Source organism: Mobula birostris, chromosome 3 (assembly GCF_030028105.1).
Source record: "Mobula birostris isolate sMobBir1 chromosome 3, sMobBir1.hap1, whole genome shotgun sequence".
Classification (NCBI taxonomy): Eukaryota; Metazoa; Chordata; class Chondrichthyes; order Myliobatiformes; family Myliobatidae; genus Mobula; species Mobula birostris.
Genome location: NC_092372.1, coordinates 153,033,357 through 153,051,924, shown reverse-complemented (window position 1 = coordinate 153,051,924; position 18,568 = coordinate 153,033,357). Strand labels below are relative to the sequence as shown.

Here is an 18,568-nt window from a genome sequence, read left to right as displayed (position 1 = left end):
AGGGAAGTTGCTAGCATGAGTGGAGCATTGGCTGGTCGGCAGAAAACAGAGAGTAGGAATAAAGGGATCCTATTCTGGCTGGCTGCCAGTTACCAGCGGAGTTCCACAGGGGTTGGTGTTGGGACCGTTATTTTTTACAATATATGTCAATGATTTGGACTAGGGTATCAAGGGATTTGTGGCTAAATTTGCCGAAGATACAAAGATAGGTGGAGGAGCAAGTAGTGTTGAGGAAACAGAGAGCCTGCAAAGAGACTTAGATAATTTAGGGGAATGGGCAAAGAAGTGGCAAATGAAATACAATGTTGGAAAGTGTATGGTCATGCGCTTTGGTGGAAGAAATAAACAGGCAGACTATTATTTAGATGGGGAGAGAATTCAAAATACAGAGGTGCAAAGGGACTTGGAAGTCCTTGTGCAGGATACCCTAAAGGTTAACCTGCAGGTTGGGTCGGTTGTGAAGAAGGCAAATGCAATGTTGGCATTCATTTCTAGAGGTATAGAATATAAGAGCCAAGATGTGATGTTGAGGCTCTATAAGGCGCTCGTGAGACCACACTTGGAGTATTGTGTGCAGTTTTGGGCTCCTTATTTTAGAAAAGGTATACTGACATTGTAGAGGGTTCAGAGAAGGTTCATGAGAATGATTCCAGGAATGAGAGAGTTACCGTATGAGGAATGTTTGGCAGCTCTCAAGCTGTATTCCCTGGAGTTCAGGAGAATGAGGGGGGAATCTCATAGAAACATTCTCATAGAAATGTTAAAAGGCCTGAACAGATTAGATATGGCAAAGTTATTTTCCATGGTAGAGGATTCTAGGACAAGAGGGCACAACTTCAGGATTGAAGGACGTCCTTTTAGAACTGAGATGCAGAGAAATTACTTTAGTCAGAGGGTGGTAAATCTGTGGACTTTATTGCCACGAGCAGCTGTGGAGGCTAAATCATTGGGTGCATTTAAGGCTGAGATGGATAGGATCTTGATTAGGCACAGCATCAAAGGGTATGGGGTGAAAGCAGGGAGTGGGGATGACTGGCTGAGGTGGATCAGCCCACGATTGAATGGCGGAGCAGACTCGATGGGCCGAATGGCCTACTTCTGCTCCTATATCTTATGGTCTCTACCAGACTCTCAGGAGGAGAGCCCAGAGCCTTTCTCCCTTGAGTGAAATGGTTTTTCTTAAGTGCCTCTCCAATGCTTCTATGAAATCTAAGGCCCAAAGCTTTTGCAAGCATGTCTTATGATGATAGGTTGAGTGACATGACTTGACGGAGGTGTACAAGATGCTATGAGGCATAGATCGAGTGGGTAGCCAGAGACATTTTCCCAGGGTGGAAATGGCTAATCTGAGGGGGCATAATTTTAAGGTGGAGTAAAATGTAAGGGGGTATATGAGGTAGGTTTTTACACAGTAGTAGTGAGTGAGCAGAATGCACTGCCAAGTGTGACCTGATAGAGGTGTACAAGGTGATGAGAGGCATTGATCATATGGATAGTCAGAGGCCTTTTCCCAGGGCTGAGATGGCTATCACCAGAGGGCACAATTTTAAGGTGCTTGGAAGTTGGCACAGAGGAGGTGTCAAGGGTAAGTTTTTTATGCAGAGAGTGGTGAGTGCGTGGAATGGGCTGCCAGTGATGGTGGTGGAGGCAGATATGATAGGGTCTTTTAAGAGACTCCTGGACAGGTACATAGAACTTAGAAAAACTAAAGGGCTATGGGTAACTCTAGGTAATTTCTAAAGAAAGTACATGTTCAGCACAGCATTGAGTGCTGAAGGGCCTGTATTGTGCTGTAGGCTTTCTATGTTTCTATAATGGATCAAGTTGATGGTAACCTGAGTAGTAGCAAAAACATACAAATTAATATGCTTAATATAATATTTTTAAGATGACTTTTCCATTGAGTTTAATTGAGGACGCAGGAAGTTTAAGAATTTGAGGAATGCTGTGGACAGAAGCAGAAATATGGGCCATATTTGATCAGAACAAGCATGGAGAGCTGCGTGATCTTCTGGTACCCCACATAAACTCCTGATAGGAATGAGTAATTATTAAGTTTTTTTTGTAAGTGAATATCATTTAGTACATTCAAGTCACTCAAATTTTGTTATTTTATGTTGCTGAATTAGAATTTTGTGACTGGTCCTTGCTTTTTTTTTATCAGGACCAAGACAGAAGGCCTCCAATGGATGAAGAATTAGGACGACCCACTGTTATGCCAAATGAATATTCTGGATATGAACCATATGCACCAGCACATGATACATGCCAGACATACACTGGTAATTCAGCAAATTTCAGAACTAAATATAAAGGTAAATGAAACATAAAATTTGCAATACCTACATAGCTTTGGAGCAAATCTTACTGCAACAGAATGCCTATCAAATATATATTAAAGGAATCAAATGATAAGGAATTAATATTGAAAAATGAAGCTGAGGTAGAATATGAGCTATAATTTTGAATGGTGAAGCTGGTACAAGGTACACAAAATATACTTAAGCTGTATAGTCCAAAGTGAAGGTTAAGGAGATGACACGAAATAATGCTCTTTGTTTCCTATTTAAGATAATGGGCCTGAAAGTGGGTATGTTAAGTAAAAATAAACTTCAAACATGTGCAACTTTGTTTACAAAAAAGATGATTAAAAATGTTTAGACTAACTGCTAAGGGAATAGCTTTTTTTAAAAAAAGTAGGATGTTATAACTGAAAGAAACACAGTACAAGAGCTGTTTCATTGGCTAAACAATTTTATCCTTTATACAGTACTGTGCAAAAGTCTTAGACATACGTTTTTAAAAATTCCTTAAAGCAAAGGTGCTTCAGTGATCTGGTCAGAATTAATGAAATGCTCAATGTTGAGAAGTACAAGCACATTTATATATATCACACAATAGCATCAGGAAGGCATCTGATCAGGCCAAACTTTATTATACACCAAGACAATGGTCCCGAACACACGGCCAAGGTCGTTGAGAACTATTTTCAAAAAAGAACAAGGAATTCTGCAACAGATGATATGGCCCCCACAGAGCTTTGATCACAGCATCATCAAGGCTGTCTGAGATTATCTTGAGAGACAGAAACAAGCAAGACAACCAAAGTCTGCAGAGGAGCTGTGGCAAGTTCTCCAAGAAGCATGGAACAAGCCACCAGCCAATTTTCTTATAAAACTGCACAATAGTGTACCTAAGAGAATTGATGCAGTTTTAAAGGCAAAAGGTGGTCATACCAAGTAGTGATTTGATATAGTTTAATTTTTGTTTATACTTAGAAACTTTTCATTTCATTATCTAAGAAAGCATCTTCACTTTATACAAGCTTTTTACATGTGCCTAAGACTTTTGCACAGTACTGTATTTGTGTACTATTCAAAATTTGTCATATTTATTGTGAATGCTATAAACTGAACTAAGGATATTAATGTAACCAAGATTATTGGAATATTTTCTAGTTGGTGGTACCTGGAAAAAAACAGCTGGACTACAATCTAAAACAAATGTCAAAAAAATAGGTTTTCAGTCAAATCGTAAACTGTTTAAACCAACATCTAATACTGGATCAACAAAGTCAAAAAGTAATGTTATTCTGACACCACATCTGCTTAAGGCTATTGATGGCATGGATATTGAAAGGGCTACCAAAACACTGACTAAACTATCAAAAACCAACCCGGCATTGAAAGGTAGGATAAAGTACTTTTATATACAAGAATGACTGCATTTAAATACTTTTTTTCTTCAGTCTTAATCCGATTCAGATAACGACTTCAATGGAATTCGTAACTTTTCTGTTCTGAGGTTTCATACTGAGTTGAAATTTATGGTAGCTTATGTGAGCTATTAGAAGCATGTAGTTTTATTTCTCTGTACCTAAAAGGAATTTGCTTTAATTCCATCTAACTTATGTAATAGACTTGGTGTAAACTTTAGTTTTCCTAGGCAGTGAATGATCATTTGTTTTACCTATTGGTACCTAACTTCTGCAAAAGTTAACGGTAATATTTTTGGCTACAAATATCTACATCAATCCAGTAAAAACTGCATTTTTCCAGTTAACCAGAATATGCCCTCACTGTCGTGCCTTCCTGTTCACTGGAGAAACCACACATTTCTGCTGTATGAAGGGAAAGGTCAGGATAGGCAATTTTCAGCCTCTACCTAATGAACTCCTCAATTTGTACAGCAATGATGAACCTATTGCAAACGAGTTCAGGAAGAACATCGGACAATACAATTGCCTCTTCCAAATGACATCCTATGGTGCCAAAGAAGTCATTCCAGCTAGGAATCGATGGAATCCTTCAGTGATTATTCAAGGCCAAATCCATCATTACATAGGACATTTAATTCCATACTCGACCCAGCAAGCCCGATTCCTTCAAATTTACTTCATGGATCGTCAAGACAGTGTAGAATTGAGAATGGGGATACTCCAGAATGATGGAATTCAACGTGAGATTGTTGAATTATTGGAAAACCTACTACGACAATGAAACCCGTACATTGCATCCCTTTGACTTGCAAAAGAACAAAATCATGGCATGCCAGAGGTGTCCATTGTCATTGATCCTGACCAGAGGCCAGTATTTGAACTGAGAGAAGATTTAATGCACAAATTGCCATCGAAGTTGTTGTCATTATACTGAACAGCACTGAACCTGAAGTAAGATCACGGCACATTGTGTTGAAAGAACGAAGAGGTGATTTGCAAATAACTTCAGATTTCCATCGCTCATATGACAGCTTTCAATACGTACTTTCCTTTCCACTTGGAGACGATGGCTGGCATCATCAACTCCGAATGACGAACAACAAGAAACTGACGGCAATGCATATCGAATAATGAACCATGAGAATGAATTTAATAACCTTCTCAGAGGAGGACGTCTATTCCAACGATACTTGGTCGATATGGCTGCTAAGATTGAAGGTGAAAGGCTGAGCTACATCCGAATGAATCAGGCAACCTTGAGGTCAACAACATAGAGAGGCCTGACTGATGCATTGAATGATGACAATGATTTCAGAAACATCGGAAGGCGCATCATCCTTTCCTCAACATTTGTCGGTGGACCGAGATACATGATGGAACAATGTCAGGACGCCATGATGTATATACGGAAGTATGGTAATGCCTCATTGTTCATTACAATCCAAACTGGCCCGAAAACCGACAGCATCTTTTTTGGCATCAGCCACCAAACGATCGGCCAGATTTAATCGCGAGAGTGTTTGACTTGAAGAGAAAGTTGTACCTCACTGGAACAGATGGTCTCTTTGGTAGGTGTATCGCTTACATTGTAAGTGTCGAATACCTAAAGCAGGGTCTGGCTCATTTGCACTGTCTGCTGTGGCTCGATGAGGCATCCAAGTCGAGACCACAAGATTATGATAAATTTGTGCAAGCAGAAATACCAGACCCAAAAGAAGATCCCGCGCTGCATGAATTGGTCTTGAAGCACATGATACATGGTCTGTATTGCACCACTAAATCACCGTGTTGGGAAAATGGTACATGCAGTAAGAGGTACCCGAAGCCTTTTATTGAGCATACAAGGTGAGGGGATGATTCATATCCTGTGTGTAGGAGACGGTCTGTGCAAATGGGAGGGTTCGAAGGTCATCAAGTAGGACGACAAAGTCGAACTATAACTTCTGAACGGGTGGTCCCCTATAATGCCCAACTATTAAAGCTGTTCAATTGTCATCTAAATGTAGAAATATGCTCATCTGTCAAGTCCATCAAATATATGATCAAGTATACCATGAAGGGGAGTGATCGGACAATTTTTGGAGTGAATAGAGAAGACGAAATCACACAGTATTTGACAGACAGATATATCGGGCCCTCTGAAGCTGTCGGATCGATACTTGGATTTCCAGTTCATGAGAGGGAACCAGCTGTTGTTCGCCTTCAAGTGCACCTTCCCCAACAGCATCAAGTATTCTTTCGAGATAATGCTGCTGTACAACTGAATAATGATATGTCAAGAACCACTTTAACAGAATTCATGGATCTTTGCACTCGCAATCCACTTGCAAGAACCCAAGTACTATGCGGATATTCCCAGATTCTACACGTGGACTAATAAGAGATGGGAAAGAAGGAGAATGGGGAAAAGAGTGGAGGAGTACTGCGGCATTTTTTAAGCAAATGTTCTGGGTTGAGTGTATACCGTTTCTGCACAAATGGTGACTCTACTATTTGAGACTACTTCATCACACAAAGGGACCAGTGTCTTTCCAATCATTGAAAACACATGATGGAGATATTCTTCCGTCATCCAAAGACGTCTGCAGAGAGAGAGGATTGTTGCAAGCTGACGATCATTGGCAGCAAACTATGGAAGAAGCAGAGAGAACAAGAATGCCCAGAGCAATGAGGGATTTGTTTGTCATCTTGCTAACAAACACTGAAATCAACAATCCACAGCAATTATGGAACCGGTTCAAGAATGCAATGTCTGAAGATTTCTTACCAATGGAGAGGAGAACTATCAATGATCCTACCATTATGATCGATGAGAGGCATCATGGACAAGCTCTTCTGTATTCCCAAGAGAAACTTGAGAACTTGGGCAAAACACTTAAAGAATATAACTTGCCGACACCAAAAAACTGTACAATTCCTCAAGTGCTGGCAATCTGGAATTATTGTGTGAACTGCAATACAACAGAGACGAACAGCAGGAATTTGTTTCACAGAAGGAGCCCCTATTGAATAATGAGCAAAGAGAAGTATATGAATATGTGTGCGACTGCTTGGAAAGGAATCTCTCTTCAATGATTTTCATTGATACACCAGGGAGAACAGGCAAGACATTTATCATCAACTTGATCCTCGCTAAAGTTAGGGAAGATGGAGGTGTTGCTATTGCTGTAGCATCATCAGGTATTGCAGCAACATTGATGCCTGGTGGTAGGACAGCACATTCAAGATTCAAAATACCCCTCAAAGTCAATGAGGATGCCCTTTGTAACATCGATAAAAACACCAATACTGCAAATTTACTCCAAAATGCGAAGCTTATTGTCTGGGATGAAAGCCCCATGATTAGGAGGGAGGGCTTTGAAGCCGTGGACCGCACTCTTCGTGATGTATGCGGCAAGAATGAGGCCTTCGGGGGTATTTTAACCATTTGCTGTGGCAATTTCCGTCAGCTCCTAGCAGTTGTGAAACATGGAAATGATGCTGATGTGGAGAATTCATGCATTAAAAAATCATACTTACGGAGAAGCTTCAAGTTGAAGAGAAACGTGATTGAGAGAGGGAGAGGGATGATATTCTCTGTTCTTATTGGATGTTGGAGAAGACAAGATTCAGAAAAATGAAAACAATGAAATTGAATTATCTGAAGATACGATTCTGCCAGCAACAACTATGGAAGAATGCATTGATTTCATTTACCCGCCATTCAACAATCCTGCAGAACCCTTCTCGAGGAATTCTATTTTGGTTCCTCTTAATGAAATGTTGCGAAAAATAAACTTCACATGCATTATAGACTTCCCTGGAATCATGAAAGAATACTATTCCTTCAATGCCGTAAGTGAAGGAGCTAACGCCATTCATTTTCCTACAGAGTTCCTTGATTCCGTCGAACTCTCTGGATTGCCACCACATAAACTGGAATTGAAGAGGGGATCTCCCATCATTTCAATGAGGCACTTGGATCCACCAAGGCTTTGCAATGGAACGTGAATGATGGTGGAAGAACTGCACAACATCTCATCGTAGCAAAGATAAACATTGGTGCATTCAACAATGACGTTGTCATGATCCCAAGAATTACTCTCAGTTTATCAGAAGGGGAAGATGTCCCTCTTCAGCGGAGCCAGTTCCCGATACAGTCCTGCTTTGCTATGACTAGACATAAGATGCAAGGCCAAACCATGGAGAACGTGCTGATTTTTCTGGAGAAACCAGTATTCCAGCATGGTCAGCTGTATGTGGCTTTAAGCCGGGGAAAAAGAAATGAAAACAGAGTATTCCTGAAGGGTGGCAGATCAACCAGAAATGTTGTCATAAAAAGTGTCCTTCATTAAATGAGGAGCTATATTTGTCTTGCTACGTGTCTTTCTTTAATAAACTGAGTTTTTCTTCTTTAATTTCCAAATCAAAGCGATAGCAATAGCATTCAGGAAAATTTAATGTTCATTCTGGTCACATCAGACTGCACAACCCTCCTCTCAAAGGGTGCCCCAACAGGTCACCCCATTGTCTAGTTAAATCTATATATCAAATATTTTTTCTGGTTCAGAAGCCTGATGGTTGAGGGGTAATACCGTAAATTCCGGTGTATAAGCCGAGAATTTGGCCCTAAATCTTGGTCCTAAAATTAGGGGGTCGGCTTATACAGAGGGTGCCAACTTTGGAAAAACAAATACATGGAAGACAGGTGGTATTTATTGACTGTTTTTGAGTCAAATACAAATGCTTATGAAATCCACACAAAAAAGATCTACAAAACATGTTCTGTTTCTCAATTTACTTGTTTACTTTCCCACTGGAATGAATGACTGTTTTCCAGACATCATCCATTCGTTCCACTGTCGACGCATGAATTCTTTGAATGGTTTGTTTAAACTCACATCTAGTGGCTGGAGCACGGACGTCAAACCACCGGGGATGGCTGCAATGTCCGTATTTTCAGCTTTCAATGCTGCTTTTGTCTCACCTGACAAGTGCGCTTTGAACATGTCCCAGACAAGGAGCGACTTCTCCTTCCTGAAACCTTTGGGACGTCGATGCCACACCTCCTTAACCCACTTCAAGCAACCCGTTTCGTCCATCCAGCCGCGTTCTTGAACATAAACAACACCCCGCGGGAATTTTTCTTTCTTTGGGAATGTTTTCGTCTTAAAAATCACCATCGGTGGTTGTTTGGTTCCATCAGCCATACACGTTAACACAACAGTAAGATGTTGCTTCTTGTGTCCAGTTGTTTTGACAAGGACTGTTTTCTCCCCCTTCTGACTGACAGTGTGGTTGCCAGCAAAATCAAAGAACATTGGTGTCTCGTCCATATTGCCAATCAGTGAGAGCGGGTAAGAATGTGCCTTTCGATGCTTGATTACAAACGATTGGAAGGCTGTAATCTTATTCTCAAGGTTGCTCAGCAACTTCTGTGCAATCTTTGTTTTTTGTCTCAACGCAAGATCACGTCTATTCATAAATCAGGTACACCAACTTCGTGTAGCTTTGAAAAAGTTTTCACTGACCTCGCTGTTTTTTTTAGCCCATTTCCACGCTTGAACTGGAATCATTTCTCTGGTAACAATGTATCCAGATGATCGCTGGTGATTCACCCACTCTAAAACTTTTTATTTCAGTTCTGGCCACTGTCATGTTTTCCCAAGGTCTGCACATTTCCTCTCTAGCATTTCCCTCAGCGTGTCCTCTGCCTTTCTCCATTCTCTCACTTGTTTCTTGTTTACACTAAAGTTCTTAGCAGCTGCAGAATTATTTGTTCCTTTAGCAAAATCAACAACCTTCAGCTTGAAGCCAGCATCGTATCGCATTCGTTTTAATCTTTTGTACATGGTGGTCACAAACTCAATACTGAGTACACGTACTGATCCCACCACCCCGTGTTATGTTCTAATACGATTACGATAGGTACTAAATGGTTTCATGGGGGTTACATTTCAGAGGATTCTTTACCATTGGGAACCTAATCCAAACTGCACTCCGTTTTATTTATTAAGAATTCGCTTATAACGCTGTATAATGTGTAGGCCTATTTTCTTAGCAAGTACTGGTTCACAAAATTTCCAGGTTCCGGATGTAGCGAAGCTGAGTACCGGCATGTTAGATCTTGTGATCTTTCCTGGTTAAATCAAAAACCTCTACAAAAAGGGTCGGCTTATACAAGGGTAACATGAAAAAGTCACTTTTTTAACCTTGAAAATGGAGAGTCGGCTTATACACCGGAATTTACAGTAACTGTACTTGAACCTGGTGGTGTGGGACCTGCTGATGGTAGCAGCAAGAAGAGAGGTCCTTAATGATGGATGCTGTTTTCCTGCGACAACATTCCTATATATGTGTCCAATGGTGGGGAGGGCTTCACCTGTGATGGATGAGGCTGTATCCTTTACTTCTAGTGGGCTTTTCCATTCAAGGACAAACTGGCTACTTGTGTCATAAATATTCTGTAGTCTCGAGGTTTTCATGGTTCCTGGGGTCAAGGGTTTTGCAGAAGTCCATGTTTCACTATATTCTGGGTCCTTTTTTTTTAAAAAGTAAAGGGAACTTCATAATTACCATTGACTCCTTAATGTTTTACTGATACATTCAGGGGTGACTTATTTATTTATTTTTATTTAGAGATACAGTGTGGAATAGGCCCTTCCAACTCTTCAAGCCGCACCACCAGCAACCCCTGACTTAACCCAAGCCTAGTCACCAACTTGCAATGACCAAGTACCCTACTAACCAGTCTTTGGACTGTGGGTGGAAACTGGAGCACCTGGAGGAAACACACACTTTCCAAGGGGAAGATGTAGAAACCCCAAGGAAGCTGGGATTGAACTCCAAACTCAGACGCACCAAGCTGTAATAGCATCATGCTAACTGCTATACTACTGTGGCACCCAGGAATGTACCTAATAAAGTGAACACAGGAGTGGAAGCCAGTGTGGTCTGCTGCTGCTGTAGCCCATCCACTTCAAGGTTCAACCTGTGTTCCTCTGCACACCACTAATGTAACGTGTGGTTCTTTAAATTGCAGCCACCTTCCTGTTGGTTTGAACCAGTATGGCCATTCCCTGACCTTTCTCATTAACAAGGCCTTTTCACCCACCGAACTACCACTCACTGGATATTTTTTGTACCATTCTTTATAAACTCATGTGCCAAAGTCACTTGGATTACATTTCTTCCTGATTCTGATGTTTGGTCTGAACAACAAATGAACCTCTTGACCATGTCTGCATATCTTATGCACTGAATTGTTGCCAAATGATACGACTAATTTGATATTTGAGAATGCGTACAGGTGTACCTAATAAAGTGTCCACTGAGTATAGATTTAGCCTTGAATAGCTTAGTATACATGAGGAGAACCCAAATTATGGACACCCTTCAGTATATGAACAAGCTCCTATATTATTAAGTCCAAAAGTCCAGCAGACATTCATTTGTACAAATGTCAAAACTAGTCATTGTTCTTTCACATCAGTCTTCTGTTTTGATGCCATTTACTACTGTTGACCTAAAATCCACTTAACAACATCCTTACTTACTTCCTTACTTGACCTGTATAAAAAGCAAAACTAGGTAGTCCATGTGAATGTTTTTTAAAAGTTTATCAACCCATTGGCTTCAAGTATGTGTACACCTTTGTTCCTGTATCCTCAATTTTGTACTATTTCAATTAAAGTACCTCATCTTTTTTTTTCATTTGGAAAAGTACTATTTCATCTTTTCTGCCTTGAATTTCAGTAGCTGTAGTTCTGTCTGTCACATTATTGCATCTTTCTGATACAGCTGCAGATTTTGAGGGTATGGTTTATTAAGTACAGTAATGTTAGTGACAGTTCAATTCCATGGGATGCTGGGGAGAGGGTCTGGAATAAAAAGTTGTCCATCATCACGCCCTGCTTCCTGACCAGTTTCATATTTCAATGATAAATACTATTAATCCCATGAGCTTCAAGTTTGCCACTAGCGCATTTGCTTTTCCACGTACTTGAGGACAGACTCATTATTTGCAGCAATCTTGTTCATTATATTATCAAGAAACTCAAAACATTTGTTAGGCACTATTAGTCTTTAATAAATATGTACTTATCATCTTTTCACCAATGTCTTTCCAAGTGACAATTCATTTGTTCCTGGATTGTTGCCTTTCAAATAGTTCCCATTGTTGATGTTAGAGCTGCAGTTAGAAAAATTCCTCTCTATTTTTGCAACAGCAAGAATTTAAACTTTGTCATACTCTTGTCTACTAGCACCTCAAATGAATGCATTTAGTTTATTGGTGCAATTGTCCTTTTTCTTAAGTTTTTATTTAGTTTCTTTTGGAAAAAAATCAAATTTTTAACTGTCTTTTTTTAAATAGGTTTAAAGATCTCTTTCTTGGTTGATGTATTAGTGGAAGCTGGTGTGCTCACACGTGAAAGAAGTTAAAACTACTGCAGTTGAAGCATTTCTTCAGGTTGCACTGCTACAATTGACCCGTGAAATTCTCATCAAATTCAGTTTTTATAAATAGCTTAAACTAGACATGCTTGTTTAAAAAAATCATATTTTTTCAGTGGGGGTAAAGTTTTTTTTTGCAAATCTTTCAATGTTTTATTCAGACATGTTGTTTAAAGAGTACAAAATAAGCTTTGACTAATTGAACATACAATGGATTCTGGTTAATTGGGGTAGCTTATTTGGGACAGCTCTTAAACAATAAAAAATAATTGAGAAAAACTGCCATTTGTTCCCCTCATTTATTTGGGACACCATTAAACTTAACTGGAGCAGGAGACGTTCTGAGTAAGCTCCAACTAGCATCAGTCATGCGCACTTGTGCAGCTGTAGATGCTACAGCATGTTTGAGGGATGGTTTTTAAATAATGTCGGCTGCATGTACTTCTGTTTAAAACCAATTGAATTTTGTCACTGATAGTTGGTGAGAAATAAATAGTAAAGCAATTTGGAAGTGTTTTGTTTACTGTGGTTTCAAGGATTTATGCTTAAGGATGCCAGAAACAACTGGGAGTGAAAATTACACTATTTCACCACCTTGGGAATTGTAAAGAATTTGAATGTATTAAAAATCATCTTGAATGGTACAATGCAAATGAGTTGGAGGATGCAATCATCAATAGCATTGTATGAAGGTTGTCCGTTATCTGCACTTGGTATCTCTGCTGATCTTATTCATTTACCGTCAATCGAAAAAACACAGCAGTGTACACTGAGTTATTCAGTCGATAACCAATACAGTTTCATAGTACTATAGTGATAGTGTTCTAATTTGATACTTTTTTTTTAATACCTTTTTAATTATTTTCATGAACTTTTGGCTGAGGAAGCCGCTTAATTGGGCCTATATGTACTGGTCCTTGTGTCCCAATTAATTAGGATCCATTGTAATTGTATCTCAGTACTAATAGTTCATATAGTAAAATAAAATACCATCTATTGATTAGCAGTGGTTAATTATTTAAAATATAACTTGAGTATATAAATGTCATGTTTTGAAAGTATTCATTGTCTTGTACACTCAAAAAAACCTGGTCAGAACTGAATTACCAAGGCATCGTCACTGTTCTAGACCTTATTATTGAAATTTAGTGCATTCTTGAGTTATCAAAATTCATGTAGATGTTTGTTTCTGTAAGATACTTGAAGTCTACAGTAATTATGATCAATTCATGTAAATTTATCCTAAATTTAACATTCTGCAGATTAGATTTATTGGAATATATGGATTTACTGATTATTATGTTTGAGTATGTTTTAAAAAATTAAGTCCTGGTCTTTATTATGCCCAGTTATTGAAGTTGATCATTAAACGGCTGAATAAAACATATTATTGATTTGCTACTCAAGTTCTTTTTGAATAGGTAATCTACTACTTCTGAAACAAGAATGCTGGAAATCAGAGCAACACACCCAAAATTTTCCATAGCTGCTACCTGGCCTGCTGATCTCCAGCATTTTGTGTGTGTGTTTCTACTGCTTTTGATTTATGCATTGATTTCGAAGATTGTTTTACTTATTACATGCAATCCATCTAACTTCATCTACCAGTGGTCAATATTTTCTCCACCCCCAATCCACCAAAAATAACATGACACACAACTTGCACATTTTGTCCATGCAATGTCAGGTTTCTGGATTATGTAAAACAAACTCCAAAGAATATGTATTTGCACAAAAGAATACTAATGATGAAAACATTACCAGCCTATTCCAATTACTTTAAGCTAGAGCCAAATGGATGGGGGTCGAACTATTCTTCACCCTTCAATAACTCTTCACAGCTACTCAGATTTGTTCATGAATTACCCCTCTTTGATCCAATATCTCTTCAGTCAGCTTCTATACCACTTCTTATTCTCAATTTCTTAATCTGTCACTCAAGCTTGTTTCCTTTCACCAGATCTAATTTAACCTTATCATGCATGATTCAGGAGTAATAGTAACACATGATAAACTTTTTCCTCAAACTACTCATCAAAACAGATGTAATAGGAAAAACTTGTACAATATTTATTTTACTCAAAGGAAAAAAATACACCTCATCAGAACAAATAAAATATTCGTCAATTCTTCTGTGACAATATATATTTAAGGTAGATGGCATCAAAAATTAAATGGAACTTTAATAAAGAGCATAAAAATGGCACTGACTATATTTGCCCTGATTCTGCAAAACTTTTAACAGATAACTCATAAGAAAATAGTAAACCTTTTAGCACAAGCAACACTGGTCTGGTCTATTTCAAAATCTATGAACATTGGCTATACCATATTCAGTCATTTTCCCTCATTTTACACAAAAACTTAGTCAACAACTGAATTGTCATATCTGTGGACTTTTTCAGATTTATTGTTTTTATATTCCTTTATCACCCATTCCTTTTCGGTTTGTGCAAGGGGAGGGTGGTTGTAGGTTGATGTTCTGTTAAGATTTTTTGTGTAGGGGGAGGGGTGGGTTGATGATTCCCTCCATGACTTTCATCTCAACGAAAACCAATTTCCCCCGGGATTAATAAAGTATGACTATGACTATCTTCTTTGTTTTGGGGCTATCTGGAGAAGACAAGTTTCAGAGTTGAACCTTTGAGTTTTGCTGCATTGAAATCAAGCAAAAATGATTTCAACCTAACAAATTCTCCAATTTATCAATTAAAACTCCCAGTAGCAATATCAACTCACTGCAGATGATGTGGACTATTTAGGGGAGATAGCGGTAAAAATGTGAAATTTGGATACCTCACACTTTCAGGAAGTGAAGAAAAACTAGAACATTTCAGCTAACTGAAATTCAGATGGTTGAAACTTTGCTGCACTTTGAATTGAAAGAAGCATCAAGGCTGTCAGCCCACATGATTCACAAAGAAGGTAATTTCTCTACAGTTTTATTTAACTGGCAATTCAACATACTGGAATGCAGCAAACAAACCTTTTTTTCCTTTATCTAGCCTATGAATAAGATTTTAAAAGATTTTTTAAAATTGAATCATAAAAGACCGACATTTCCAGGTACAATCAGCTGAAAAGTCACTGTTGTAGGAGATCACCAGGGTCGTGGAGGAACTTTGTTTCGTTTTTACTGTGTACCGTAGCAGCAGCTTATGGTCGAAATGACAATAAACTTGACTTAATTTGGTCTTTTATCAAGAACACCGGCCTCCATCAGTACAGTAACCAAAGTCGAGATCCTGATACCTAGAAATAAAGCAGCAAGGTGTCAATTATTGATGCTTTATTAGTCATTAGCTACAGAATACCAAATATATTTCTAAAAAAAAATCACCCCTACAATTTTACATGGGAAACACCTTGAATACGGATAGTGTGACTGACCCTCAATAATCAGAACAAACTGTAGATGCTGGAAACCAGACAATGCTGGAAATTCTCATCAATTCAGACAACACATGTACAAAGAGAAACATAATAGTACAGAACTTCATTGATTTAATGTTTTCATTCCACAGACTATAGACGAACAAAGGTGGTACAATTTAAAATTAATCTTATATACTCCAGTATTACTTCAGATGTTGAATGTTAATCCAACACTAATCCATATAAGATTGTGAGAGGTATCAGTATCCCTGCATTAATCTTTTCATTCCTCAGTTAACACCAAAATATCATTTATTTCATTACTCTGTGGAAATTTCTATTGTATATTCCTCCATAAAAATAGGTTGTGAAACACTATAAAATACATTTAAAGGCCCTTTATTTTTAATTCATATATACTTTATAAGGAAGCTTACCTTCAAAAGCAGGGTTGTTGACAGCCAATCTTGCGAGAGTATTGGTAACTGTATTCACATCCATTCCACGGATGGAATTCAGCAGTGATGGGGTCAAAAGATGGTTTTGTATTGATGACATTGATGTAGTTGCATTTTGTACTGCAGGGTGACCTGTAATACAAGATTAATTTGTTAAGATACAAAGCACGAACAACAGCCCTGAGATTTGATCCCTGCCTGTATTCATTTATGATATTTAAATTTTGCAAGAACATGAACTGTGAAAGAATGTAGCTACTCTCTTACTAGGGATGGTCAGTGCCTGCCACTTGTATGCATGAATACTAGTATTACTTTTTAAAGGACACATGTTCATAGCAGCCACACTTTTACAGGGACCATAGCCTCTGCTGAATGCTGTATGTTCTTTGAAATTGCTTAAGATTGGCTTCCATAATGGAGGGCAGTTCATGGTTGATTCATTCAGCAATTCAGGTTGAAGATGAAAATGCTTCAGCCTTGTCTTTTGCAAGTGTGATGGGTTCCAGCTTGATTCAGGATGTGGATTCTTTTTTCTCTTACTGTTAGTTAATTCATCCACCACCATTCATGACAGGCAAGGCATACCTACAGAATGCAGTCCATAGATTACTAGATAGCTCATCTCCCTACAAACTATTGCCTTCGTTGTACAGCATGCACTTACAGTACTACTTTATGACAGCTTTGTCAGGCAACTTGTTTTTAAAGTTCAAAGTAAATTGTATTATCAAAGTACATATCTGTCACCATATACAAGCCCAAACTGCATACTCAATAAATCTACAGAATAATAACCATAACAGGATCAATGAAAGACCAACCAACTAGGGTGTTCAACCAAAGTGCAGAAGACAACAAACTGCAAATGCAAAAGAAATAATAATAATAAGCAATAAATATGAAGAACATGTGATGATGAGTGACTTCATTGATTGTGGGAACATTTCAATGATGGTTGAAGGGTAGTAGCTGTGGTCTGAGCTGAGCCCTCCAGCTCTTGTAGTCTCCTCCAGGTGGCAGCCACTTTGCTGCAACAGCATTTCATGTCCATGTGCTCAGTGGTTGGCAGGGTTTTACCTGTGATGGACTGGGCCATAACCACTACTTTATTTAAAATTACCCTTATGTGGGCCCAGGACAGGTCCTCTGAAATAACTACACCAAGAATTTAAATTTGCTGACCCTCTCCATCTCTGATCCTCCAATGAGGACTGGTTCGTGGACCTCTAGATTTCTTCTCTGGAATTCTATATTCAGCCTTGAGTAGGACTCTTCCTGACATTGAGTAAGAGGTTGCTGTGACACCACTCAGTAACTCCGTCCTATATGCTGATTCATCACTTATCTTTCATTCTGCCTATGACGGTGGTGTAATCAGCAAACCTGAATACGACATTGGGGCTGGGGCTTGTGCTTGTCCACGCAGTCATAAGCATGAGGTGAGTAGAGCAGGGGACTAAGCACAGAGCCTTGTGGTGCACCTCTGTTGATGGAGATCATGGAGATGATGTTGCCAATTCAAACTGATTGGAGTCTGCAAGTGAGTAAATCCAGGATCTAATTGCACAAGGTCTTGGAGCTTATTGATTAGTTTTAAAAGGTCGATAGTATTGAATGCTGAGTTGTAGTTGATAAAAAAAATTCTAAAAATTCTCAGCTGTAGTTGATTAAAAAAAAAATCTTTGCTGTCCAGATGTTCCAGGGTTCAGTGAAGAGCCAATGAGATGGCATCTGCTGCTGACCTGGTGCTTCGGTAGGCAAATTGGATCGGATCTATGTTGCCTCTCAGGCAGGAGTTGATATGTTTCATCACCAACCTCTCGAAACACTTCCTCACTATGGATGTACAGAGGTGCTAAAAAGTTTGTGAACCCTTTAGAATTTTCACTATTGCTGCAAAAATATGACCTAAAACTTGATAGAGAACCCAATTAAATAAATAACACATAAAACATTATACTTGTTCATTTATTGAGAAAAATGATCCAATATTACATGCATTGTTGGAAAAAGTATGTGAACCTCAGTTAAAGTGAAAATTAGAGTCAATCAATGGGATGACAATCAGGTGTGAGTGTGGGAAGCCCTGCCCTATACATAAACTTGGGTCTTCACTATCAAAGTCTATTCTTCACCACACATTTTTGGAAGTTTGCCATGCCTTGATCAAAAGGGTTTTCTGAGGACCTCATGAGAAAAAGTTGATGCTCACTAGGCTGGATGAGCATACAAAAACATTTCTAAAAAGTTTGAGCTCCACCAAACCACAGTCAGGTTGATGGTGAATGGAGGAAATCTAACACTGTTGTTAAACTCTCCCCAGAAGTGGTCAACCAACAAATATCACTCTGAGCAAGGCGAGTAATATTCCAGGAGGTCACAAAGAACCCCAGGGTAACATCTAAGGAGCTACAGGCCTCTTTTGTGTTGGCTAATGTCAGTGTTGGTGAGTCTACCATCAGGCAAACACTGAACAACAATGGTGTGCATGGCAGGATTGCAAGGAGAAAGCCACGACTCTCCAAGAACATTGCTGCCCATCTAACGTTCGCTAAAGACCAGATGGATAAGCCAGAAGGCT

General features: G+C 38.9%; 2 protein-coding genes across 10 annotated transcripts in view; one reads left to right on the top strand and one right to left on the bottom strand.

Moving 5' to 3' along the window:
* The window catches only part of LOC140195340 (uncharacterized), an 80,713-nt gene extending 66,445 nt beyond the window's left edge, over positions 1-14,268 (top strand). For 2 of the 3 annotated variants that reach the window (XM_072253490.1, XM_072253491.1), the window contains exons 16-18: positions 2,165-2,315; positions 3,459-3,689; positions 12,072-14,268. In XM_072253490.1, the coding sequence (XP_072109591.1) occupies positions 2,165-2,315; positions 3,459-3,689; positions 12,072-12,139 (450 nt within the window). In that variant the 3' untranslated portion in view covers positions 12,140-14,268. The remainder of the gene's footprint in view (positions 1-2,164; positions 2,316-3,458; positions 3,690-12,071) is intronic. The other variant, XM_072253492.1, reaches the window with a different exon arrangement.
* Positions 12,268-18,568, bottom strand: part of LOC140195339 (uncharacterized) — a 123,319-nt gene continuing 117,018 nt past the window's right edge. For 4 of the 7 annotated variants that reach the window (XM_072253481.1, XM_072253483.1, XM_072253480.1 and 1 more), the window contains exons 27-28: positions 15,964-16,116; positions 12,270-15,403 (exon numbers count right to left, since the gene is read on the bottom strand). In XM_072253481.1, coding sequence (XP_072109582.1) covers positions 15,336-15,403; positions 15,964-16,116 — 221 coding nt within the window. In that variant the 3' untranslated portion in view covers positions 12,270-15,335. Of the gene's footprint in view, positions 15,404-15,963; positions 16,117-18,568 lie in introns of those variants that run through there. The other 3 variants (XM_072253485.1, XM_072253488.1, XM_072253486.1) reach the window with 3 other exon arrangements.